Raw genomic sequence first — 25765 nt, 5'->3', positions numbered from 1 at the left:
CCCATGCTCCTTTTGCCAATGCTATTCTTTTCTACCTGCCGTCCATAGTAACAATACTAGAAACTTCTATGCACAAGATAGAAGAGGAAGGTCGACAAGATAAACAATTACTCTTCACATCACCATCTTCGTCTGCATTCGCCACAGATAGTTTTTTACAAATGCGTCCATAGTTTATCGCAGCCATCAAAACCTTTCAAAGACTCCAATTGTGAAATCAAAGAGACGAACAAGATTAAAAGTTAGTACATGTACTATTATTGTTGTTGCCGAAATAGAGCTTGGTAATGGTGTAATGAAAGAGTAAAATCAACTTGGAATGAGCGTACAAAGGGTGAGAAGAGCTTATCGTTATGAAATCGATAGAGTAGCAATAACACGGTGCAGGATCCTCAAAGAGAGCTTTCAAAAAAGGCTTGTTGAATAGAGCAAAAGAGGAAATTGGTGGTTTAGAGAAAGTTGGAAGTGGGAAAGCTTCTTTAGGAGGGTATACGATTCAAAATGCATGTTTTGTCTCAAACATAATTCACAGTTGCAGTGAGACAGAGAGAAGATCTTGTAAAAATCAAAATCAGAGCTCCTCATTAATGTGGCATGCTTCTAGTAACATAAAATACTATTTCTTTTTCTTATTTTCACCTTATTTTGTTGAAATTTCAACGTTACATTGGCCCTTTGCTCATTGGCCTAGAGACTTTTTTCCTTAATCTTAAAAGGCCCTTTGCTCATTGGCCTACAGACTCTTTTCCTAAACAATAAAAGGCCCCAAAACGAGCTCCCTTTTTGCCTAGTGGCTATCCGAGTCTGGTCCTCTATGGCAGACCTTAAGGCTAGGTTGCCTCAAAGGCACTTCTGAGTACCATTTGGCATCTCTTAGCCTCCACTCTACCTCCTATTGCCGCGTGGAGAGCTCTTTGCTTAGAAGAGGATTGCCCTTTGAGTGCCCCCTGAAAACCTCTCAGTAAGATGTGCACCCCTCATAGACATAAGCTTAAAAGATTAACCTATGCATAAAATACAATTTGATTAGCATCTTGGACCCAAACAATAGGATTAAAGTTGAGTTGAGTGAGTATGTCGCCAGAACATTGAGTAAACAACCTTAGTTTGGAATCACATTCATTTTTGTTTTTGGTACCCATGTGAAGGCTTTTAGCTTATTAGTAAAGTGCCTAGAGTATGTCCCCATAACATTCATTGAGTTAACAAACTTAGCTTGGAAATAGATTCATTTTTGTTTTTGGTACCCATGTGAAGGCTTTTAACTTATTAGTAAAGTGCCCAACAACAAGAGGTGTGAACATATACCTTGGAATTGCGGATTTTTAGCTACAAAGAAGAAAAGTACAAGCATTATTAGTTGTGTATTGGAATTATGATGAAGAATAGATTTTTTTATGGGCATCTTAGTGCTCTTTGTTACTGTGAAGTTGCATTTGGCATAACATACCCCAGGATTGAGGATTTTTTCATTACAAAGAAGAAATGTAGAAGTTATGTATTGGAATCATGATGAAGAATATATATTTTTATGGGCATCTTATGATTGATGCTCTCTGGTAAGTTGGAAGTCGCATTTGGCTTAGGATATCATGTTCTTCTGTTGTGAGGAGTTTAATCCGGTAGTAGAGGAAATAAGAATTGAAAAAAGAATGGTGAGTTCAAGTAGAGGACTGTACATGGATACTATTGCAGAAGAGCTCATTCTCAATAATCTCCTCCAAGAAGACGGAATCAACCACATCTGACATCACCCAAGTCGAAAGTCCAATTCTGTGCACAAGCTACATTTTGATCAGCTACTAGCTTTGGTTGCTTCTGTCCAGCTTCTTCTTCTTCATCACATTCTTCTTGTTTATCAGCTTGCCTTCTCGATCTCTTCTTTGAAGAAGACGAAGCACATGAGCTTTCCTTTACCTCCAGCGATGGCATCACCACCTCCATCGGGAAATTCAGCTGCGCCCTCGCCCCTCGCATCTTCAGAGCTGCCCTGTCATACGCTAGTGCAGCGTCCTCCTCCCTCTCAAATGTCCCTAGCCATATCCGAGCTCCCTGCTTCTTAGAATCCCGGATTTCAGCCGCAAACTTCCCCCATGGCCTCCTCCTCACGCCCCTGAAATGGGTTCTCGTCGCCTTCCCGGCCATTTCCCTTGCAGGAGGACGCTCCGCCTGCGCACTCTGCACTGGAATTTCCACCTGCTCTGCCTTCGTGGGCTCTTGGTTATCCTTTGTGGCCGCTTGGTTATCCTTCCCTCCAGGCATCCAGCCCTTGTTCGTTGCTTCCTTAAGCATGCCATACAGCAGCATGTCGTCCGAATCGTTCTCGTTCAGCGGCAGCTGCTCCCCTGAAGGAGAGAAGCAGGACCTCAGAAAGGTAGGTGTCGACTCGGAGCAAGGTGCTCTCCACGGGCTCGGCTTAGGAGATTTCTGCCAGACAGCAGATGATTCTCTGCGATCAAAAGAGAGAGGTGGCAAGGGTCGAATCCTACGGCAACTACCCACAGGCTTAGCCACTGCAGCTTCGTTGCTATCGTCGAGTCCGGGGAGCTCGCTAAACAGCTTCGTTCGTAAAACGTTCAGCCCAATGCTACTAGGAAAACCTTCCCACATCGAGTCCACTTCCCCTTCTTCTTCCATTGTTTCCACTGCAGAAGCCCCTTTTGCACAAGGCCTTTGCGCATCCCCCGTGGTAGGCGAGAGCAGGCCGCAATAGGAGAGGGCCTCAGGGTTCCCGGCGAGGGCCTCAGACCGAACGATCTCGGCCATTTTGTGGAGGAGGGAGCGACCCACTCGCTGTTTGAGGCTATGGATGAGGTCGACGCAGCGAATGGGTTTACGGAGGCGGGGGGGGGAGGCGGAAGCGACAAGGAAAGGGAAATCACGAGGAGGAGATGAGGAAAACATGGCTGGGGAGGAGGTAAAGAAGGAGGAGGGCTAGGAGATCGAGAGGAGGAAGGCAAATGAGGAGACTGATCAGCAGCGAGGAGGGGGAGTGATGGAGGAGACTGATCAGCAGCGAGGAGGGGGCGTGTTATATACAGCGAACACCAGTTTCGCCATAGCCAAAAAGACAGCTTCCCCGAAAGTGATAAGTACAGCCGGTCATCCGGTCGCCCTTTACCGGTACCAGCCGGTCCGCTGCACCACCTCATCACTTACGTCATCATTCTTTCCCTCTTATCACAGCTGACGTGGTGCCCGTCCTTCCCTCACCATCCACGTGGCACTCCACGGGACTCACAGACAGGGTCATATTTGCACGCACGCACGTGCGCACACACACGGGGCACTTACACATTGGCGCTCACGCAGAGTGCATGCGTCGACTTGTCGAACACGATTCAAGGCGCTAACAAGGGGGTGCCCAAGGTCTTGGGCAACCACAAGCCCCCGCCCAAAGTTTGACATGCAGATTTGAACCCACAACCTCCAATTGAATGCCTCATCGCCTCGACGACCAAGCCAGTTTTTGACAGCTGCCATAAAAGCCTTTCTTTTTCTTCATATTCTGCCGAGTTAGGTGTGTAAACACACCTGCCCATCGCCTTCCCTCACTTGGGCGGGCGATGGGCGGTGTCTAACCAACCTTAAACTATGAAGGATTCCCAAACTTTCAACCAAACAAATTTTCAAACTGTGAAGGGGGGTGTGTAGTCCCCAAACTTTCAAACAAAGTAACCATAGGCGCCGAAAAGAGACTTATGCTCTAGCTGGTTATACCACAAGGTGTCCTCATACTCCATGAAGAGCTCAAACATGATTACTTTGTGTTGTGTGTCCATAATCAATGACTTCATGATTGTACCTTAGAACAAGCCCTCCCAAAAGACAAATCAACTCACAAATGGACCTTCGTCCAAGTAATGGGACCCACAGTAAGGATTGGTTATGATGATGGGTTCATGAATGTACCTTCAGCTAGCCCCCTCCAGCCCCAAACAAGACCAATGGACTCACAAGCGGACCTTAGTCCAAGTAGTTGGACCCTCTTTGACCCTAGCATACCTACCAACCACAATAATGTTTCCTTAGTCCAAGTAGTTGGACCTTGGACCCTCTTTGACCCACTTTGACCCAAGCTTACCTACCAACCACAATATTTCCTTAGTCCAAGTAGTTGGAACTTGGACCTTCTTTAACCCAAGCAAAAGTAGTTGGAACTTGGACCCTCTTTAACCCAAGCAAACCTATCAACCACAATAATGTTTCTATATAGCAAGACAAAAAGAAGACCATCTAATGGCATGTAACGCAAAAGCATCCCCTTCTTTAAAGCGGATGGGGTTAGAGAGTTGTTTCTCTATGTCTGTCAACATTTATGAAAAGGTTTTACTAAACAAAGGATGGGCATTCCCTTCATGGCTATAGTGTAGATATTCAACTTTTTCCTTTTTAATTATATACATGGAAATTTTAATTTGTTTTCTTATCAACCTACTTGCATTATGACTACCTCTCATACTTTTACGATAAAGGGTGGATTAGAGTACCCCTAGGGATGCTACACAATGGTCTCAGGCCACCAAACACGGTGAGGCAAGCACCAACTCATGCTCAATGTGAAGGAAGTCCTTGCTTGCCTACATGGATGCTTCAACCTCTCATCCTCCATTAAGAGGGCAATTTCATAAAATCTTTACAATTCATTATAGCCCATGTGGAGCTTGCATAAGTGTAGAGTTTGAAAGACCAAGTAAGTAGTTTGTCATAAGATCTTATTTGAGGGTTCACCAATAGGGATTCAAGATGCTTCAAGGTGTAAAAAATGTTCATCAACCCATGTGGGGCTTGCATAAGTGCAGAGTTTGGAAGACCAAGTAATAAGCTTGTTATAAGATGGGTTCACCAATGGGGACTTAAGATGCTTCAAGCTATAAAAATGTCACCCAACAATAAGAAATATAGTAGATGAAAGTTCAACAATCATTTCTCTGTCAAAGAAGTCAAGATTGAATTATGTTATTCCCTTTAGTTCAAGTTGCATAATAAGGTTGATGGATAAAGCTCTGCAGTTGAATAGTGTCCTACTTCATGCTTGATAAAAATAAAGAAATTCATCAATTCGTTGATAACAAGGTAAGATATTGCTTACAAATGGTTTCAAAAGGTCTCGAAGTTTATTCATATAGCATAAATTAAAATTCATGTATTCATGTCATATATTTATTATAAAAGATGCTTGAATTGTGAAAGAAGCGAGCGAATTATGTGCAATTTTTTATACACCTTTTTCACATGCAAGCATGCCAATAACAAGGAGAGTGATCATCTACCGAGGGTCCTAGTATGGATCGGTTCTTTTTGTTAATCTAGTAAGAACTTAGAAGATGAGCATATTCATCTTGTCTTAGAACAACATTCATTTTCATCATGCTAACTTTTGATCAAACAATGATGATGGTTGTTCTACTGCTATAGCCTCTTAACTCATCATTATGCAATCTTTTCTTTTGTTAACTATTGATATGTTTTTGCAAATCTTGATGCATGCATTACAACCTTCCATTTCCTCATAGCTTGTGTTTGTTTAGTGTTAGCTTATAATTTCTCGTTTTGCTTTTGTATCCACGATGCAACACTCCCACTGCTAGCTCAAAGCACGGATAACATCTTGCTAATAGATATCTATCCTCAACCTAGCTCTTCTTTATGCAATTTGAGTTAGCCAAAGGGCTTGTTTGAAAGACTTGCATAGAAGGTCATTTATTGGTCCAACTTAACATCATATAATAATGAGCAACGAATGCAAAGGGAGTATCTATTATCTTGTAAAGAGTTTTTCATGAAAGCACATCCCACACCACCTCTAGATAATATATTTGAGCCAAGAGCAATGGCCCTTGAATCTCTCCTAAATTTTTGTGTTCGATAAGCACATTTAAACAAGGATTCACTAATACTTTCCGATGTAGAGGAGCAGCTACTTATGTAATATATATATATATATAAATCATGTTCATGCCCACTCACATGTGCGCGCGCATGCACATGCATAGAGAGAGAGAGAGAGATCTATTAACATCTAGGAGACCTTACAGGTCTATGAGACAAAGTATAAAACTAAAAAGTGACTAGTAACATCTGGATAACAAGAGAGTTAGGGAGTGCTCAAGGCTCATCTCCTCCCGAGTTATTATAGGGCATAGCCACATTCTAATACTATCATAAGGTGGGCATTATAATATCAGTTTTAGATTGAAGTCCCTAATAAATGGTTGCCTATCTTGATAAACTTTTGTATGCGTATCTTGCAAGCTTCCTTTACTTTGGTTAGTTCATTGTTTCTTTGTTTGAGTTAGTGGATTGGACTGAGCTCCTCAGATATCCAAATCTATGTACACTTAAGCTTATGTGTTTGTTTGAGGATCTTAAATCTTGCTACTGTTCCTCTAAAGTAGACGTGCTTTTGTGCCATTTTTGCAGATATTGCATATATCAACTTCTGGTACTTCCTTCTTAAGACATGATTATGTCATCTGGGTCTTTCTCCTCATCGTCATGAAGGAAACCCTCATGTGTAAAATTTTCTTAATGCATGCTTTGACTTCCTACTCTTTTACTTCCACATAAAGATCCACTTTATTGACTTTGTTGCTAGCATGAGTAGCCATTTCTTACTTGATTGGTGATCATATCCTTAACCATATATGACAAGTATCGATGCTAGTGGAGACGCACTAAATTTGTGTATCACCTCTGCAATAATTTCCATTACTCTCCATATTCTGCACTTTCCTCCCAAGGTTTGCAAGTTGAAGCTTGAGCTCTCTGATTTCTTGCTGCAAGTAATAGTTTGCTCCTATGGGTCTGCAATGTCAAATGAGTCTTTATATAGCGAGTGGGAGTCGCTAGTGCTACAATGGCGTTTGCTAACTAGAGTTGAGGTAGCATATGACTTCATCTTGGGAATCTCCATATTGGCCTGCATAAATTTGTGTACCCCAATGTCGTAGTTTGCCCTCAAGTTGGACCAGGGGCTCAACCCAACCCAAGGTGGGGGTTTGAACCTTAGAGCTGTGACCTAGAACTAAAAGGAGGATATTGAACTCATAGAGAGAGAGAGAGAGATGATTTAGATGATGTAATCTTTTGCAGAAAATGGATATGGCTACTGACCAAGTTTATACATAGGGAGTCATCGCGACCAATACTAAATTTTAAAACCCATATAATCACACAAGAATCACACATAGATTCCATGAAAGCTAAAGGTACATGACAACATTGAGGAGTTCTTATGTAAATACAAAACTGTCATTGTAAAAGTTTTAAACAATGCAAGAGCTTCATTGTCTACACCATTTTTTGTGGTAAGACAAAATCATATTCAATTGCTTCGAAGTAAGTGCGGTTTGCATGCATGCTTGAAAGACATTTATCCACATTTATCACATGTTTCAATACGCAACACAACTTGTGCCGAATGAGTTTTGGAGTTGCAAGTTGCGTATAACATTTAAAAATATAGCATAAGAAAGTATAATGTAGTCCTTAGCATATTGCAAGTTGGGTGTAGCACAAATAATAGTAAAATGGAATCCCTAGTATATTGGAATAAACATTGCGGATAATATAAAATATTTGTAAGCTTAACAAACGAACTTGCACACGAGTCTGTGATAAATTTAGTTGTTCTTTTGAAAATTATGGAATAAATAAAAATTTTGTAAAATGCCTTACTAGGGATCTTGAATTTATTATTTGAGGAAATAAGAGTTGACAAGTTCAAGACAATCATGAAAGTGATACCAGCTTGAGATGCTCGTATTTTGAGACCATTTGATGGGTTAAAAAACATCACAATCAATAAACATGTTAAGCCATTTTTTTTCTTTTGGTAATAGAGGCAAAAAATACAAGTGTGCTACACAAGAAGTATAGGCATTGATAAAACCATATGATACAAAATCTCAATAGTTAATGCGTATATTCATAGAGTGAGCCAATGAGATACACTTCATGTGCTTTACAAAATTCTTCCTTTTGTGTGTATAGTAAGGAGAGAGAGAGAGAGAGAGAGAGAGAGAGAGAGAGAGAGAGAGAGAGAATGCAAAGGATATGACACACTTCTCCAAAAGAGCTCCATTGCATCCATGAGGTCTATTACACTCTCTTTATCTTCATGATGTTGAACAAATTATAGCTTGTTAATATTTTGGCTTGTTTCAACCAACTATGGACAAGTCTTGGCTTAGGTTTGCCTCAAGTGTAGAAGGAGTCTTAGGATGATTTTGCTACCATTTGTGAGCTTTACTATGTAGAGTTGGAGACCACTTGCACTTTGAAGTGGTTGAACATTTTGGGAAGCTCATTTGGATTGGTTCTATGTCTTTGGTATAGGTTGGTGGATGGGACATCCTATGAAGGGGTAAATTATTAGTCGCACAACCCTTTGTGATCATCAATCAATTGACTAGAGTTTTTCTTTGCCTTTGGGGATGGGAAAGGATTTAGTTATCTATCAATAGCTTCAGGTTGGGTGGTCTAGCTAAAAGATTTAATTTTCTGGCAAATTCCTTTTACTAGAGGATTTAGTTTTCTATCTATAGCTTCAAGCAAGGTGACCTGTTTTCATGCCAACTCTATACTAGGGTGGCCCATCAATGCTCTTCCTTCCCATCTAGACATAGCTCCATGAGAGTCGAAGTTTTTTCTCTTTGGTAATAGCCTGGAGTTGCCTTGGTGCTTGGAACTAGTTTTAGGAAGGCATGGCATGATTGGTCCACGATGCTAGCAAAGATGCCTTTTGGAACCGATTGAAGGTGCGCCAACTCTTTCATCTATAAGTTGTGGTGTTTCTTCTTCTAGTGGTACAGTGTGCTATGAGTGTTGCAATAGATCTTTGTTGACCTAGTGTCAAAAGGCTTTGTGGCTGAGTCCTTAGTCTTTTGTAAGTCTTGTAAGTCACAAATCGCCTGGTTGAGTTGAGTGACAAGCCTGTGTGGGAATTTACGTATATAGACTCATTTTTGGATCATATGCTATCTCGTGTTTTTAATATTTCATGTGTCATTCTATTTGAGCATTTCTCTTACAAACTCTAAATTGAAGAAAGATTATTTTGTGTGTCGTGAATGCTTCGGGTTATAAAGAGTTACATAATCATATGCTTTGAAACTTAACAATTGTTATCAAAGGCATCCTTCCTAAACTTTGTAGTCTTTGCTATCAACCGATATGGAAAGTTGGTCGAAGTCTTCATCTACGTCTGGCCTGCCACACACATTTCTGGTTAAATTTGATGGAAGGAACTTTCCTTTATGGTAACTATTTGTCTGTCTGGCTACTTTTCATGGAGAAGGGACCCTAGGGATTGTATCTAGGTTGGGGAAACAACAGCGAATAATATCAAGGCTTATAGAAAATGCAAGCCTAGGATTTGAACAACGAGAGGGATTTCGGCCTTTTAGATAGAGTTTTGGGAATGGGTTTATTCCATCACATCGACATCTCAAAGACAATCTTAACAAGATGCAGTCTATTATCAGCCAACTTCAATCTCTTTCGATTAGAGTTGAATATGATGATGCTAACGTAGTTTTGTTCACTAGTCTTCCGCCCAAGTATTCATATATTGTGACCATTTTGAGATTGATGCTTTGAGTTTCATGGTGTAGTGTTTGCACTTCTATGTGAAGAAAGGAGAGTAGAAATGAATATGGCTAGAGGGAGTGACCCAACCTATGCAATGTTCAAAGGAGAAATGAAAAGGCAATGGCAGTGGAGGTTAAAAGAGCTCGTTGATCTATGAAATTGTGGATATGATGGGCATTGGATGAGTTTTGTTACCAAAAGACCTTCGATATGAATACAAAGAAATTGAATGGAAAAGCATGCATTGTTTAAGATAGAAAGGATGAACACCTTGCAGGATTAGTACAAGAAGAAGGACCATTGGTGATCAATTTGCAAGATAACTATCATTCTAATTGTTCTTAGTTTCGAGCTTCTAGCTTCCACGACCATTTTCATCTCAGTTTCTCTTCTCTTTGTGGACAATCATTTAGGCGTAAAGGTTTTTTTGGAGTGGCTTTGGTAGTCTTCGGTTTCTTTCCCCTCTTGGTTTATGGGGGGCTGTTGGCTTTCTTTAGCTCTAGTTAACCTTGTGGGGGTGCTTTTCTCCCTAAGGTTCAAGAGTGGTGGAGATGCCTCGACACTTGGCATCTCCACCACTCTTGAATGGCTTTGGTAGTCTTCGGGTTCTTTTCCCACTTGGTTTATGGGGGGATGTTGGCTTTCTTTAGCTCTAGTAAACCTTGTGGGGTTGCTTTTCTCCCTAAGGTTCAAGAGTGGTGGAGATGCCTCGACACTTGGCATATCTACATGCAAAGGTTGGACGTGGCTCTCCATAGGTCGATGTTTTGCCTTTCCATCTTCTCGATTAGTTCGAGGACTAGACACAACTCCATGAGAGTTGGAGCTTTTGCCCTTTGGCAGCAGACTAGAGTCGTCTTGGTGCTTGGCAACAGTTCAAGGAAGGCATGACATGATTGGTCTTCCGTGCTAGTAGAGATTGCCTTTTGACACCAGGTGAAAGCGCTTTTGTTATTAGTCGACTCTTTCATCTATATATGTGGTGTTTCTCCTTCTAGTGGTATAGTGTGTTGCGTGTGTTGCAGTATTTCTTTGTCAACTTGTGTGACATCTTTTAGGAGTTTACGTGCCGGGCGTTTATGCAGTCATGCCATCATTTTTATGTAGTGGGACATTAGTGTTTAGTCTTGAGAACCTTTGTGGATGACCCTTAGTCTTTTGCAAGTCTTGTAAGTCACAACAAGCCTGGACAATCCTCTATGGGAATTTACGTGATATAGAGTCATTTTTGTATCATATACTATCTCATATTCTTTATATTTCATGTATGATTCTATTTGGCCTTTCTCTTCCAAACTATGAATTGTAGAAAGTTCATTTTATGTGTCGCGAATACTTCGGGTTGTGAAGAGAGTTACATAATCATATGCTTTGAAAATCAAGAAATCAAGGCGCTTTTTTAAAACATTAGTGTAGTGGCGGTGGTTAACGGAGTAGTAGTAGGGGCATGGAGGTCAATAAGGCAAGGTCGATGTCTAGATTTACTTCTTTTTTTCCTTGTTTAGCCAATTATAAGCCCTTATAGGAGACTAAGGTAGGTAGGCTTCCTTCTAGAAGGCAAATAGGCTCGGAGACAATCTCATTCCATTGATGGTTTACACCATTGAGAATTTTAAGCTCACAATTCTACCTTTGGAGATTCTCAATTTGCACAATTCTACCTTTGGAGATTCTCAATTTGTTCTTGGAGACTCAAGTGTGCTTATTTCAAGCTCGATATCCAATATGGAGAAAATTTTCCCTCTAGGATAGGGTGGGATGTAAGAATAACTTGTTGATTGCTTATCAATCCATTGGCTAGACTTTGGGGTTCCTCGAGAGGCATTTGTTTGCGTGTGTATTGAGACTCTCACTTTTGGATTCTTATCCAACTTTGTTAAGAAGAACTCTACATGTGATTCTACTAGAACCTCAATACGAGAGAAGCTCCTTCAACAGGAAGGAATCGCCCAAATCTGGCACTTGCAAATCACCCAACTCGATGCTCCAATCCTGTGCAGAAGCTACATTTTGATTTGGTAGCTTTGGTTGCTTCTGTCCAGCTTCTTCTTCATCACATTCTTGTTGTGGATCAGCTTGGCTTTTCGATCTCTTCTTTGAAGAAGACGAAGCTACATTTTGATCTGATAGCTTAGGTTGCTTCTGTCCAGTTTCTTCTTCTTCATCACATTCTTGTTGTGGATAAGCTTGGCTTCTCAATCTCTTCTTTGAAGAAGACGACGAAGATGAGCTTTCCTGCACCTCCAGCGATGGCATCACCACCTCCATCGAGAAATTCAGCTGCGCTCTCGCCCCTCGCATCTTCAGAACTGCCTGTTATACGCTAGCGCAGCATCCTCCGCCCTCTCAAATGTCCCTAGCCATATCCTAGCTCCCTGCCTCGCAGAACGCGGATTTCAGCTGCAAACTTTCCCCATGGCTTCCTCCTCACGCCTCTGAAATGGGTTCTCGTCGTCTTCCCCGTCGCCCTTGCAGGAGGATGCTCCTGCCTGCGCACTCTGGACTGGGGTTTCCAACTCCTCCGCCTTCGTGCGCGCTAGGTTACCCTTCCCTTCAGGCATCCAGCCTTTGTTCGTTGCTTCCTTAAGCACGCCATACAGCAGCATGTCGTCCGAATCGTTCTCGTTCAGCGGCAGCTCCTCCCCTGAAGGAGAGAGGCAGGACCTCAGAAAGGTAGGTGCCCACTCGGAGCAAGGTGCTTTCCACGGGCTCGGCTTAGGTAATTTCTGCCACAAAGCACTTGATTCTCTGCACTGGCAGTCCGCACCCGATCGATCGAAAGAGAGAGGTGGAAAGGGCCGAATCCTACGGCAGCTGCCCACAGGCTTAGCCACTGCAGCTTCGTTGCTATCATCGAGTACGGGGAGCTCGCTAAACAGCTTCGTTCTTTAGTTGCTATCATCGAGTCCGGGGAGCTCGCTAAACAGCTTCGTTCTTTAAACGTTCAGCCCAATGCTACTAGGAAAACCTTCCCACATCGAGTCCACTTCCCCTTCTTCTTCCATTGTTTCCGTTGCAGAAGCCCCTTTTTGCACAAGGCCGTCGCGCACCTCCGTGGTAGTTCGGCAGAGCTGACCGCAATAGGAGAGCGCCTCAGGGTTCCCGGCGAGGGCCTCAGACCGAACAATCTGGGCCATTTTGTGGAGAAGGGAGGTACCTAATCGCTGTTTGAGGTTCTGGATGAGGTCAAAGCAGCGGAGGGGTTTGCTAAGGGCGGGGGGGGAGTGGAAATCAAGGGGAAGAGAGGAGTAAGCCATGGAATGAGAAAAGATGGAGGAGTTGAAGGAGAACATCTGTAGCCTTAGGTTGAGGGAGGAAGGAATCAAGTAGCAGCTTCTTCATGGAGGTAAAGCAGGAGGAGGGCTAAGCGATCGAAAGGAGGAAGGCAGATGAGGAAGATGGTGATGGAGGAGACTGATAAGCAGTGAGGAGGGGGGGTGTTATGTACAGCGAAGACCAGTTTCGCCATAGCCAAAAAGAGAGCTTCCGCGAAAGTGATGAAGTAGAGCCGGTCATCCGGTCTCCTTTACCGGTACTAGCCCGTCATCGATTACGTCATCCTTCTTCTTGCCCCAACCACGTGCACACAAAGGGCATGGTTCTATGCTAGGCGCACACACACACATAGAGGTTAAGAATAGCCCCAGTTCATGTACAATAATAAACCTCTCACTGAGGGGTTCACACACCCTAACTTCCACCATAGGTGCATAAAAAAGAACCTGCCACAGAAGGTGGTTATACGAGAAGCTTTCCTCCTACTCCATGGACACCTTAATTGAATAAGGATTGGATTTGTTGTGTGTCCGTTATTAATCAGTCCCCACAAAAGACCAATGGACTCACACAATTCAACCTTAGTCCAAGTTATGGGACCCATAGTAAGGATAGGTTGTGTTATGTGTCCATACTATGGGTGATGGGTTCGTGGATGTCCCTTCCCCCAACACCCTAATAAAACAAGACAATGGACTCACAAATGTAACGTAGTCCACATAATTGGACCCACTTGGTCCCCCCCCCCCAAACCACAATAATGTTTTTATAGCAAGGACAAAAAGCAAGCATAGATTCTCATGAAAAGGCCATGGAGCCTTCTAATGGTACCATGAGTGCATGTAGTAGAAAAGTGTAAATGTAGCCTTTCTTTAAAGCAAGATGGGGTTAGAGAGTTGCTTCTGGACAAGTTTTACTAAACAAACGATGGGCAAAGCACTCAATAACTATAGTCTAGATATTCAACTTTGTCCTTTTATAAATATACATATGCAAATGGCAAATTTAATTTGTTTCCTTATGCATCACCTTCAACCTACTTGCATTATGACTACCTTTCATACTTATTTAATTTGTTTTCTTACGCATCACCTTCAACCTACTTGCATTATGACTACCTTTCATACTTATACAATCCAGGGTGGAATAGAGTACCCCTAGGGATGCTACGCAATGTCTCAGGGAGATCTCTACCTAGCACAACAAGCCACCAAATATGGTGCGCCAAGCACCAACTCATGCTCAACGTGAAGGAAGTCCTTCCCTACCTACACAGATGCTTGAACTTTCATCCTCCATTAAGAGAGCAATTTAATAAAATCCTTCAATTCATTAGTCCATGTGGAGCTTGCATAGGTGTAGAGTTTGGAAAGCCAAGTAAGGATCTTGTTATAAGATCTTATTTGAGGGTTCATCAATAGGGATTCAAGATGCTTAAAGCTCTAAAAAATGTCACCAAATAATAGGAAATGTAGTAGATGAGAGTTCAACAACAATCGTTTGTTTGTCAAAATTGTTAGATCTTTAATTCCCTATGTTTACACTTGTTGAAGTCTATATTCAAAAAGACTCTTTGTCAGAACTTTAACTCCCTATACTTATACATGTTGAAGTCTAGATTGAATGAACTTATTCCCTTTAGCTCAAGTTGCATTATAAGGTTGATAGATAAAGCTCTACAATTTGGATAGTGCCTTGCTTCATGCTTGATAAAAATAATGAAATCCATCAACTCTTTGATTACAAGGTAATTTATATTGCTTGCAAATGGGTTCAAAAGATCTCAAAGCTCATTCATATAGCATAAATTGAACTTCAGGTATACACGTCATATATATTATTAAAGATGCTTGAATTGTGAAAGAAGCAAGCAGCTTAAAGGTCTCATTATTTAATCAAGAGTGTCTTAAAGGTCTCATTGTTTAATCAAGAGTAGCTTAAATTATTAAAAACAAAAGCGAGACATGTTTTTCATCCTTAGTACCATATCAGTAGATCCCAATCATGGGTTCAACATCTTCCATTGAAATTGTTGATTATAAATTTTCAACTAAAAGGGACTACACATACAATCTTGCATCTAGCAAGTTCATGTGTGCTCCCAAATTGTGTGCAATTTTTATATACCTTTTTCACATTCAAGCACTCCAATTACAAGGAGCCCTAGTGTGGATGGATTATTTTTCTTAATCTGCTTAGAAGATCATGGTATTCATCTTATCTTAGGTATGAGAGACAATAACCATTCATTTTCATCATGCTGACTTTTTGCTCTCCATCTATACCCTCTTAACTCAGCAGAATGCAATCTTTGCTTTTGATAGCTATTGTTATATTTTTGCAAATCTTGATGCTATGCATTACAATCTCCCATTTCCTCATAGCCTGTTTTTGTTAAGTGTTATCTTGTAATTTCTTGTTTTGTTGTTGTATCCACGATGGAGCACTCCCACTATCGAGGTAGCGCAAGGGCTTGCTTAAAAGACTTGCATAGAACATCATTTATTCGTCCAACATAAGATCATATAATAATGGGTGTTGAATATAGTATCCATTATCTTGTAAAGAGTGATAATGAGTGTTGAATGCAAAGGAGTATCTATTATATTGTAAATAATTTCTTATGAAAGCAATCCTTCACGGCCTCTCAAGAATACATTTGAGCCAAGAGCAATGGCGCTTGAATTCCCTTAAATTTTATGTTGGATAAACGCAATTAAACATGCATTCATCAATAGTTTCCAATGTAGAGTAGTAGCTACTTATGTAGTCTATATATAAATCATGTCCATGCCCAATCACATGTGCATGCACGCACATGCATAGAGAAGGGGACACACACACACACAAATTTTGGGGGTAAAAGTGGTATTCATTAGGAGAAACATACATTTATAGCTATCTTAAGATGAGACATCTACATTTTTTTACTTCTATTTTTAGTTTTGAGTAGTAGCTCTCTCTCTCTCTCTCTCTCTCTCTCTCTCTCTCTCTCTCTCTCTCTCTCTCTCTCTCTCTCTCTCTCTCACACACACACACACACACACACACGCACGCACGCACGCACATGCACACACACAAAAAGAGAGAGAGAGAGAGATGATTTGGATAAATAGCTTTACATGGATATGGGTGTTGACCAAAGTGTGTAGGGAGTCATTACAACCAAGAGAGAATTTCCAAGGGAAATTTTATATAATCAACATATCCATGAAAGCCAAAAGTACATTACATTGAACAACATCAAGGAATTCACATGTAAACACAAAACTCTCACTTCAAAAGTTTTAAATAATGTTAGAGCTTCATTGTCTACAACTGTTTTTGTCCGAACATATTCAATTGAATCAAAGCAAGTGCAGTTTGTTTGCATGCTCAAAACACATTTACCCACATTTATCACATGTTTTGATACACAACAACACATAAAGGCTTGTGAGGACTGAGTTATGGAGTTTCAAGTATGGATAGCATATAAAAGTATAGGGTATGAAGGTAAACTATTGTCCCTAGCATATTGCAAGTTGGCTATAACGTAGAGATAACATATCAAAGTATAACATATGAAAGTAAAATGGAATCCCTAGTGCAATGAAATAAACATTGAGAATAGTATAAAATATTTTCAAACATAAGAATCCACACACAAGTCTATAATAATTTTACATGTTCTTTTAAAAAATATGAAAATAGATAGAAATTGTGTTAAATGACTCAATGGGGATTTTGAAATTATTATTTGAGAAAATGAGAGTTAACAAGTTCAAGACAATAATAAAAGTCATATCATCTTGAGATACTCTTATTTTGAAACCATTTGATGCCTTTATGGAAATCAAAATCACTAGATATGTTAATCCATTTTTTTCCTTTTGGTAATAGAGGCAAGAATACAAGCGTGATATGTAAGAAGTATAGGCATTGATAAACCCATGTGATACATATGCTCAATTGTTAATGCTTATATCTCATAGAGAGAGGCAATGAAATACACTTCACATGTTTTACAAAAGTCTTTATTTTGTGTGTGTGTGTGTGTGTGTGTGTGTGTGTGTATGTGTGAGAGAGAGAGAGAGAGAGAGAGAGAGAGAATACAAAGGATATAACACACTTATTTGAAAGAGTTCCATTGCATCCATGAGGTCTAGTGCACTCTCTTTATCTTCACGATGTTGGCCAAAGTACACTTTGTTAATATTTTGGCCTTGTGTTCAACCAACTGGGGACAAGTCTTGAGGTTTTCCTCAAGTGGAAAAGGTTCAATCTAGGATGGTTTTGCAACCACTTGTGATCTTTTGGACTATGTGGAGCTGGAGACCACTGGCACTTTGAGTACCTTCACTTGAAATAATAGGAGAAGTGACCAAGCATTTTGAGAAGCCCATTTGGATTTGTCTCTAGTGTAGGTTTCTAGATTTGACGTTCCATAAAGGGTACATTATCAGTAGCAAACCCTCTTTGATTATCAATCAATTGACTAGAATCTTTGGGAATGAGCAAAATGAATGATGTCCCTTTCACTAAAGGTGAACATTAAACAAACACTAACTTTGGTCATTGAAGAGAACCTTGTGGAAGAAATCATGGCTATAGTTCTTGGGGAGGTGGATCATGCTTTGAAACAATAAAACATTTTGAATGTAGAGAAATTGAGGATTTAAGCAAGATAAGGCTAAAGTTCATGGATTGCCCAAGAAAATTCTTCTTTGAAGGAAAAGATCTACTAAATTAGTAGAAGGGTTCAAAATGGTCAGGTAATCTCATCATCCATCCTTGGGAGAAAGAGGTAGTGAGCTGGTGAGTAGGTTGGTGAATGTGAGCTTTGGGTGGTGAGCCTTCCATCACTCCTTGGCATGGAGTGAAGTGATAGCATTGTGGGCACAAAGAGATTTCCGATGTGCCAAGGGGATGTCTCAGGGAGAGGAGCCGGGCATGGGATGGGGGTGTTGTTGAAGTGCCATTGAGCTCCCTTGGAAAGGAGACTATGGAGGAAGATGGGCATCCGTAGCTATGCCGAGACGGTTGCTGAATATTTTGGTTGAGGATTTTCTCAACTCTCTTAGGAAGAGGCATAGAGAATGGTGCAGGTGGATGTGCAGAGGCGAGATCATGAGTCGGAGGGGAAATGCTAGCGAGAAGCAGACCAAAAGCTTGCTCTTTCTTGTGAGCTCTTGATTGAGAGGATTAAGCTAGAGCTTGAAAAGCTTTATCGAGGGGCTGTTTACCTCTTTGGAGCTTGAGAAGCATTATTGAGGGGCTGTTTACCTCTTTTTCACCGAGAGAGTACCTACATTGAAAGAACTAGTGGAGTTCTTGTATATGAGTGTGATTCGCATTCATTTGGGTTTGAAGCAAAGTGTCTTGGTAAGGCCTTTCTATTGCTGCGTTGTGTATCTAAGGCGGTGCAAGACGTGATGGTTGGTAGTACCTTTGGGTTTATTGGAGTAGCTACGTTGGTTATTCTATAGAAGTCATCATTTCACTGTGGGTTCTTTCCTTTCCCACGAGTGTCTTGGGGGGGTTCGAGTTTCCAAATCTCCCCTAGTGGTTGGGTGCATCCTTGGAGACAATTGCATGTACGTTGCAGCAACTAGGACCTTCTTGGCATGAAATGTGCTTGGATCTTATGGGATTGAGTATAAGACATTCTAGACTTCATGGAAATCAAGGTGGCTTGTTGGTTTGGTGCATTGTCGACACGTCAAGTTTGGTCATTTCTTGATAGCTATTATGAGTGTAAGAAACTTGGGCATTTTGCTCATAGTTGTCCTGAGAGGATTACAAAGGCTAATAAACATGAAGTGCATGTGGGACAACAGATTAATGTCAGGGTAGAAGTCTCTAAAGATGGTGTGGAGGTGCCACAATGAGCAGGGCCAAGCAATCGTGTAGATAAAATGCCAAAGGCTAAGGATGATTCTGAAAGTGGTTCATTGCAATGGGAAGGTTCAGCCTCTACATGTCCATGATTAACTTCCAACTAAAGATAGAGATCATATGGTTGTGGCTCAAAAAGCAGCAGCTATTGACAAGGTGATGCAGGCTGTGCAAAACGTGATGATCTAGTTGATGGTGTGTCCCTTGGTGCTCGTGATGGAAGTCCTTCTTTGCGGGAGGCATCTAATGAAGGTCTTTTGGACGCCAATCAAAGGAAGAGAAGTCTTAATCCGTCTTTTCCTTTACAGGTACACTTGCAGTTATCTTGAGCTTGCAAACATGTCTCTCAATGCTACGTTGATTGCACTAGCTACTACGAAATGGTTGATATCACACAATTAATCTTTTTTTGTTTCACACAAGTTTTCTTCAATTCGACTTGTATTTGTATCTCTTTGACCTTCTAGCTGCCACCTTTTCTCCTCTTGACATTTTGTCCAGCTTTGGAATGGTTCCTCTTCCCCTATATATGCATTCTACGCTCCACTCCCCCTACACCTACCCTTCCACTTGCTACTCAAATTGCTTCCATAATTTTTTCTTACAACTTGCCGTAGGCTTCCTTATCACCTTACCTCAACTTGCCATAGACTTCCCAATCCCCTCCTCCTTCAACTGTCATGCATCCTACATTTGCATTCTCAGCTAGACCTCTCCACGATGGATGCCTAGGTTCCTTCTCTTTCCTTTACACTCTATACATTGGTAATTTTCTTGCTTACCAACAAGAGCTTTTCATGCTACATTTAGGTTTCAACAGCTTGACAATCATGTATCCTCAAGACCCTTTCTCCTCTTTCCATCTCCTTGCTCGTTGAGAGTATTACTTAACTCTCTTTTGCCTCTTTCCACGTTCATCTTGGCTAGACATCTCCACGATGGATGCCTAGGTTCTTCCTCTACACTTTATGCTCTATACCTTTGTAATGCTCTTGTCGATAAGACAAGAGCTTTTCATACTACGGTTTTAGTTTCTTGTAGCTTCAAAATCCTGTATCCTCAATTGTATATCCTTAGTCTCCTTTCTCCTTTTTACACATCCTTACTCATAGTCCTATTTCCTATTCTCTCTCTCCACAGTCCTCTTTCAAACCTTCCTATACTCATTCCTATTTCCTCCTCAAACTAGACCCTATGTTTACCTTCTTTGCAATTCCTAGACTTATTATGTTTACCCCTTGCCTCTATGATGTTTCTACACTCCTCTTTCCCTTTCTTAATGCACTCTCTCTTGCATATGTTTAAGATAGACTTAAGTATTGAAACTAATTTTCTCATCTATGTTATGTTGGATAATGGCACTCCTCCAATAAGCTCTCTACACTCCTTCATGCTCTCCTTCTACAATCTTTTGTATGCTCCTTTTGTATTACTCCTTCATCCCTCCCTTCTTATGCTACTTGTGTGCATGATGTACTTTTTAAGGAAATTGGATTGTTATGAATGTCTATGAGAAAGTCAGGTCTTTTGAGTAAAAGTACCTTCAAATTTTGAAGTACTAAGTAGCTACTCCTCCTTTACATAATATAGTCTATAAGACTTTACAGATTTGTTGAGAAAATTCCATTTTACACACCTTTTACTTATTAAGCTATTACTTCCTTCCAAACACTAATATATTCCTTTCATGGTTCAACACCACAAAGATCATAGAATCCAGCATTTTGTAAGATGTGAATGTTTGGTTAAGTGGAACGACAAGCGCAAGGAATGATTTCTGAGAAAAGTTAAGCATAAATTGGAAAGGCTTTCTAGAATTCATTTTCCAAGGATAAAAATTCACTTTATGGGGGTTAATGTTATGGCAATAGTAATTTTGGGAATTGCAGATGAGAGCAAGACCGATAATGGACAATGGCAATGTGTTCATAAATTAGGGGTACATGGGAGTCCCCATGGTAGTTAGGCTTGCTTGTACAAGCTTGAGGTCACATGGTAGCACATGTGTGGTGCACTGGGGAATAGCTATATATGGTGAGTCACTCGGATTAGTGTGTGGTGGCAAGGACTAGCTTGGAGTGCCCATGTGGTGGCTTGTCTAGGTGGTTAGTGGCATGCTCTCACTTCTTCCTAAATGTATCCTAACACTACAGTAGCAGGCCTTGGCCAAGCTACCACAATAGCCTCATTAAAACTCAATTTCTACAAAATTTCCATGTCAAACTTAAAGCCCAAAGGGTATCACCTTGGAACTTTCAACACCACAAGGTAAGGAAAACCACCAAAGAAGTGGTATATGGTCTAAAAGGCACGTGGAAGTAACAAAACTCCGCATCTACACATAAATTAGAACTTGATATACCTGCATGATGAACTCCTAGAAATGGTAATACTCACTTGAGCTATTGTGCACATAAACACCTAGCACCTTTAAACCAAAACCCAAAATCCTAACCTCGACAGCCAAAACCTAACCTCCTACATCATGAAACAAATCCCTACTAAAGGCAATCCTCTTATCGAGATACCCCTCCCACCTCAACCCCGTATCAGATTGCTCACACGCACCATATACCCGAAGGATCAAAGGTAAGATACCAAGAATCTAACTCACCACATTTAAACTCGTGCAAGAAAATTACTAATGGCCAAAACCTACTCACAACATTAACCCTTCCAAGCTACTTCTCTTTATTAGAACAGCCTCGAATATTTCAAGAAAGTAGAGACACCAACTCTACAACAGACTTCTGATGCCCCACACCCTGACCAAACGTATGATTCAACGATAGATTTGTAAGCATCTCTAAAAAATTGAACCCATTCTCCTTACCCCTTCCAAGATGGCGAGCTACATCTTTGAGCCGCTTTAATATAGACTGAGAAAACTAGCACCATCATTAGTTGCAACGAAATCCTTAAGAGGCAGGAGAAGTATACATGGGGGGGAGAGTGATATTTCTCAAAGAAAAGAAGGAATAGTTAGTTTCCCATGAAACCAAGAAGAGTCAGAGCACATATCAAGAGACTAAATTGGCTACATAGCAACATAGTGATTTGGCAAGATAGAAAGTGAGTGGAAGAAGAAGATAAGGTCAATGGAGTTTTAGAGAGGCGATAGTGAGGAAACATAGCATCCATTATTTGAAATGGGGTAGGTCACTGTGATGCAAATTAAGATGTAAGAGAAGCCAATGGAAGTATCTGGCAAAATAATTGGACTTCAAGGTGGGGGAAATTCTACAAAGTGTTTAGAAAAGGCCTTTTGAACTGAAGTCTTAAATAGGAGATGAGGTTATAGCATAGGACCTTAGGAGGCAAACAAGGTGAATGGGAAGTTGAATCATTGTTCATGTAGAGAGGGTTAGAGAAATGATGCATGCGAATGTATTTCTCAAAACAAAAAACTGAATACTAAAAACATGAACAATTGATGAATTCATGGGAAGAGGGGGGGTATTTATTGCCAATTATATGGGGAAAGGTGTGAGAAATGAGAGGAATGAGTAGAAGGGGAGGAAGCCAGGGACAATTTTGCAAAGGGAATGATGTTGTAATAACGTGTTGGTTGTCAAGAAAGGAAAAGGGTGAAAAGCAATGTTCGTGCGCATGTGTGTTTGTGTGTGTGTGTGTTGTTGATTGCAAGATTGTTGGCCTAGATGGGCATTCATCCCATCTAAAATCTATATAATGATTACATTTTTTCAACCAAAGACCATTAAGAACCTATTGCTGTGATGGTAAATTAGAGGAGGAAGATACTAGGTTCAAAATCTCCCTATTCCTATTTCATGGACCTTTGTTCAACCTTTTTTTATCCATAAAAAAGAGCCTTCTACTTAAAACTTAAAGATCACCCGTACAAATCAATAATCCAGCAAGTGTTGATCATGGGGAAAAGGAGAAAAATAAAAAAACTAGCAATTAGAATAAGTACCCCGTTTTTAGAGAACCTAGATCATTGCCTAGGGAATCTCTATATGAGGGGCTAATAGCTAGAAAAAAGTTTTATACAACCAACAAATACCTCTTGATGATTATGAGATAGAAGATACTTGGAGGCAAAGTCTTGGAAAAATTCTGGGGATCGCTTTAGAACCTAGAGTCCAATCCTCCCAATGGCATGCAGGTGGTAGATGATATCCTGCTAGATGGCGACCAAGGTGGCTACAAGAAGACATGATGGTGTCCCATCATAAAGCTAGAGTAGGCGACCTAGATGTTCCAAGCGGACATCGCCTCCCATACAATCTCCTTTAGAGCTCCTCTAGAGAAGGCAACAAGCACAAGTAAGAGCGAGGAATCGCATCTTATGCCTTTATCTTGAGAATGTGTTGGCCCTAAATCCTATAGGTAGGGGAGGCTACGTCAATAGCAAAGGCATGCCTTCCCTCCATCATCCATGCAACCATCGTATCATGTAGCATCCTCTGCTTTTTGGCCACAATCCAAAGGGTGCCTAGCTAGATCCTGTGTGTTGTCAAGAAGCCCCAAAGATAATGTAGAATTGTCTTCAAAAACCCTGTCTGTGCAGGAAAGGCATCTACCATCCACTCGCATCTACTCCAACCATTGGCCAATGGGTAGGCTTTTGTGCACCACCATCCAAAAGAAATAGGAGGCCTTCCAAGGATTGAGGTTGGTCCATATACATGACCAAAAGTGAGAAATCACCTCCAAGGAAACTTATTTCTTCAATTAATGGGCCCATTGGGAGGGGGACTAGGCCAACACCTCCAGCTACAATTGCTGTTCAATCTTAATGGTGTAAGAGAAAAAGGAGAACCTCCTCATTTCTATAAAAGAACCCTATTTTTACTGCCCAAAACCACTCCTTTGGGTCCCACTAAGGCTCTTTGAGAGGCATCCCTCTCATAACCAAATCTCACCCCTTCCCATCCCGTCAAGCCTAGAATTGGGTCAATGGTCTAGTCCTTATCCAAGTAGCCTACCACTTTGAGACTCTACCACTCAAATGAATCCAAAACCCCATCTGCCTCTAGGTCCTTGCAATCTCTCCTTGGAGAACACCCCCAGGCCCTACTTTGTAGAATTTGAACTAGTAGGAGCCAAGAAGCTGTTGCAAAAATTGAATCTTGAGAGAATTACAAATTCTCAAGAATTCTCTGCACCAATGGTGGGGGACAAGCCACTATGCAATCCCTCCCACCATGCCTCCGGGTATGGCACCAATCTCTATCATCCAGGTGCCTCTGTCCCTCTTAGATGAGAAAGTGCATGCCCTCGTGCCTTTGAGAAGGTGCCTCCAAGTCCCAAAAGACCTAGTTGGGCCATTGTCCCACTATACCTAGCCAATGTGTGTCCTACCCGAACATAGGTCCCTCTTGATCTCACACCTCAGGGTGCTAGATGAGTGGCTACCTCTTGATCTTGCATCTCAGGGTGAGTGGCTACCTCCTGATCTTGCACCTCTAGGTGGCTACCTCTCAAACTCCTCAAGCACGAGGGGATGGCCTACCCGAGTCCACCATACAAATGATGCCAACTCCTATGAAGGCTTTAGGGTGGATTCCTTCCCTGTGAGAGGACCTTTTTTTTTGCTAATGTCCTTCTATGCAAGAGGTGCCCTCACGAAGCAAGTGCCTTTAGGGATTCGAGCCTTAAGTGAGACCTCACACCACTAGCTTGCCTAGAAGGGCTTTGCTTTGCATCTTGAGATCAATAATTCCAAGCCATCCCTATGCCTATGAAAAGATCATAGTCTGCCAAGAAACCTAGGCTATGTTTTTCCTCATACCATATGATCCTACCCACAAGTCATTGCACACTAGCTGCTTGAGTTTCCCATGGACCCTTTATGGATGTCCCCCGCCTTTGAGATGTAAAAAATCTAGCCTCGTCTTAGGGACTGAAGAAAATAGCTTAAATGAAAAATCGCTTGAAAATCCAACTGGGACTAACACTCCTTATTTCTTCTCTGAATCATGTTTGCATCCCATGTAGCCCACCCACCCTTGGAGGAACACTTGGCCACTACCAAATCTCAAGCACTGCATGCTGCACCTCCTTCTCCTAGAGTAAAGCATCAAAGCCTCTAGACTATGAACCACCTAGTAAGGGGGTCCACAACCGAGCTGCTCTAAGTGAAGCACAATTAGGAGTGATCAAACATTGCCATGCCAATATAATTCCTGTGGCTCCTTGCCCCAATCCCCCACATAAAACTTGTCAAGGTGCTATAGCAAAGCACCATGCCTCCTTTGACTGAAGGAGAAAAAAAGGTTGTGAGAAAGCTTGGAGAACAATGCCTCTCTCCATAATCATGCCCATATCGCAAATATAAAATGTTTACCCATGTCCTCTCAACCATGAGCATCTTTGAGAAAGGAAGCATGTCCTTGTTTGTCCTCCGCATACTCTAGGCTATTGAAGTCATGTTTGATAGCCCAAGAGCATCCTAAATCAAAATTTCAAGATTCTCTTAGTCAATCACCCCTTCAAAAGGCAAACCACTACTATCTGCAAGCAAGGGCATACACATTTAGGATCCCAATCTTGGAATCCTCTATCTGTAGACCTATCCAAAATACCCAACCTATGATGAGAGGTCATTGCAAAAGAAACCAAGATACAAATGGCACCACTCCTGCCTATTGCGGGGCACCAAACCTTGGGGTGCCCCCTCCTTGAAAGAAGGTGATGGTGGCGGTTAATATTAGATGTTGGAAACATATGCTTTTGAATTAATATAAAATCCATTGACTACCCTACCACAACCTCTACAACTCTTGACAAAGTAGAAGCAACTGTGGTTTCTAATGTGCATGATCATGGAGCATGTGCATGTTCCAACTGATTATTGTCAAACTCATGGGGAGGGCGGGGGGGTGGCTTAGTAGGAGCCTAGACTAAAACCTTGGATTTCTATGACTCCAAAGGGCTGAAGGGGAATAGTCCTGATTCCTGAACCATGCAACACTGTGTCAATGGCATGATAAGGCCTTCAAGGATCGCTGTATCATAAAGGAAGCCTCTACTCAGAGCCAGCTTATTTATA

General features: G+C 41.3%; 1 protein-coding gene and 1 pseudogene across 1 annotated transcript; both read right to left on the bottom strand.

The window, feature by feature from the left end:
* Nucleotides 1-1641: 1641 nt before the first annotated feature.
* LOC147891114 (uncharacterized) lies at nt 1642-2961 on the bottom strand. The gene has a single exon (XM_087390091.1). The coding sequence runs from the start codon at nt 2902-2904 to the stop codon at nt 1735-1737; it is 1170 nt and encodes a 389-aa protein (XP_087246217.1). The 5' UTR covers nt 2905-2961; the 3' UTR covers nt 1642-1734.
* An 8131-nt stretch (nt 2962-11092) lies between these two features.
* Nucleotides 11093-12731, bottom strand: LOC147891113 (uncharacterized; annotated as a pseudogene).
* Between the last annotated feature and the right edge of the window lie 13034 nt (nt 12732-25765).

The sequence above is a fragment of the Dipteris shenzhenensis genome, chromosome 18, assembly GCF_047967505.1.
Source record: "Dipteris shenzhenensis isolate YYH24624 ecotype China chromosome 18, Dip_SZ_1.0, whole genome shotgun sequence".
Taxonomy (NCBI): domain Eukaryota; kingdom Viridiplantae; phylum Streptophyta; class Polypodiopsida; order Gleicheniales; family Dipteridaceae; genus Dipteris; species Dipteris shenzhenensis.
This window is presented reverse-complemented; position numbering and strand designations above follow the sequence as displayed.

What these genes read in the sequence shown, in the direction of transcription:
- LOC147891114 (XM_087390091.1), bottom strand. Translation starts at nt 2,904, where the DNA reads ATGTTTTCCTCATCTCCTCCTCGTGATTTCCCTTTCCTTGTCGCTTCC.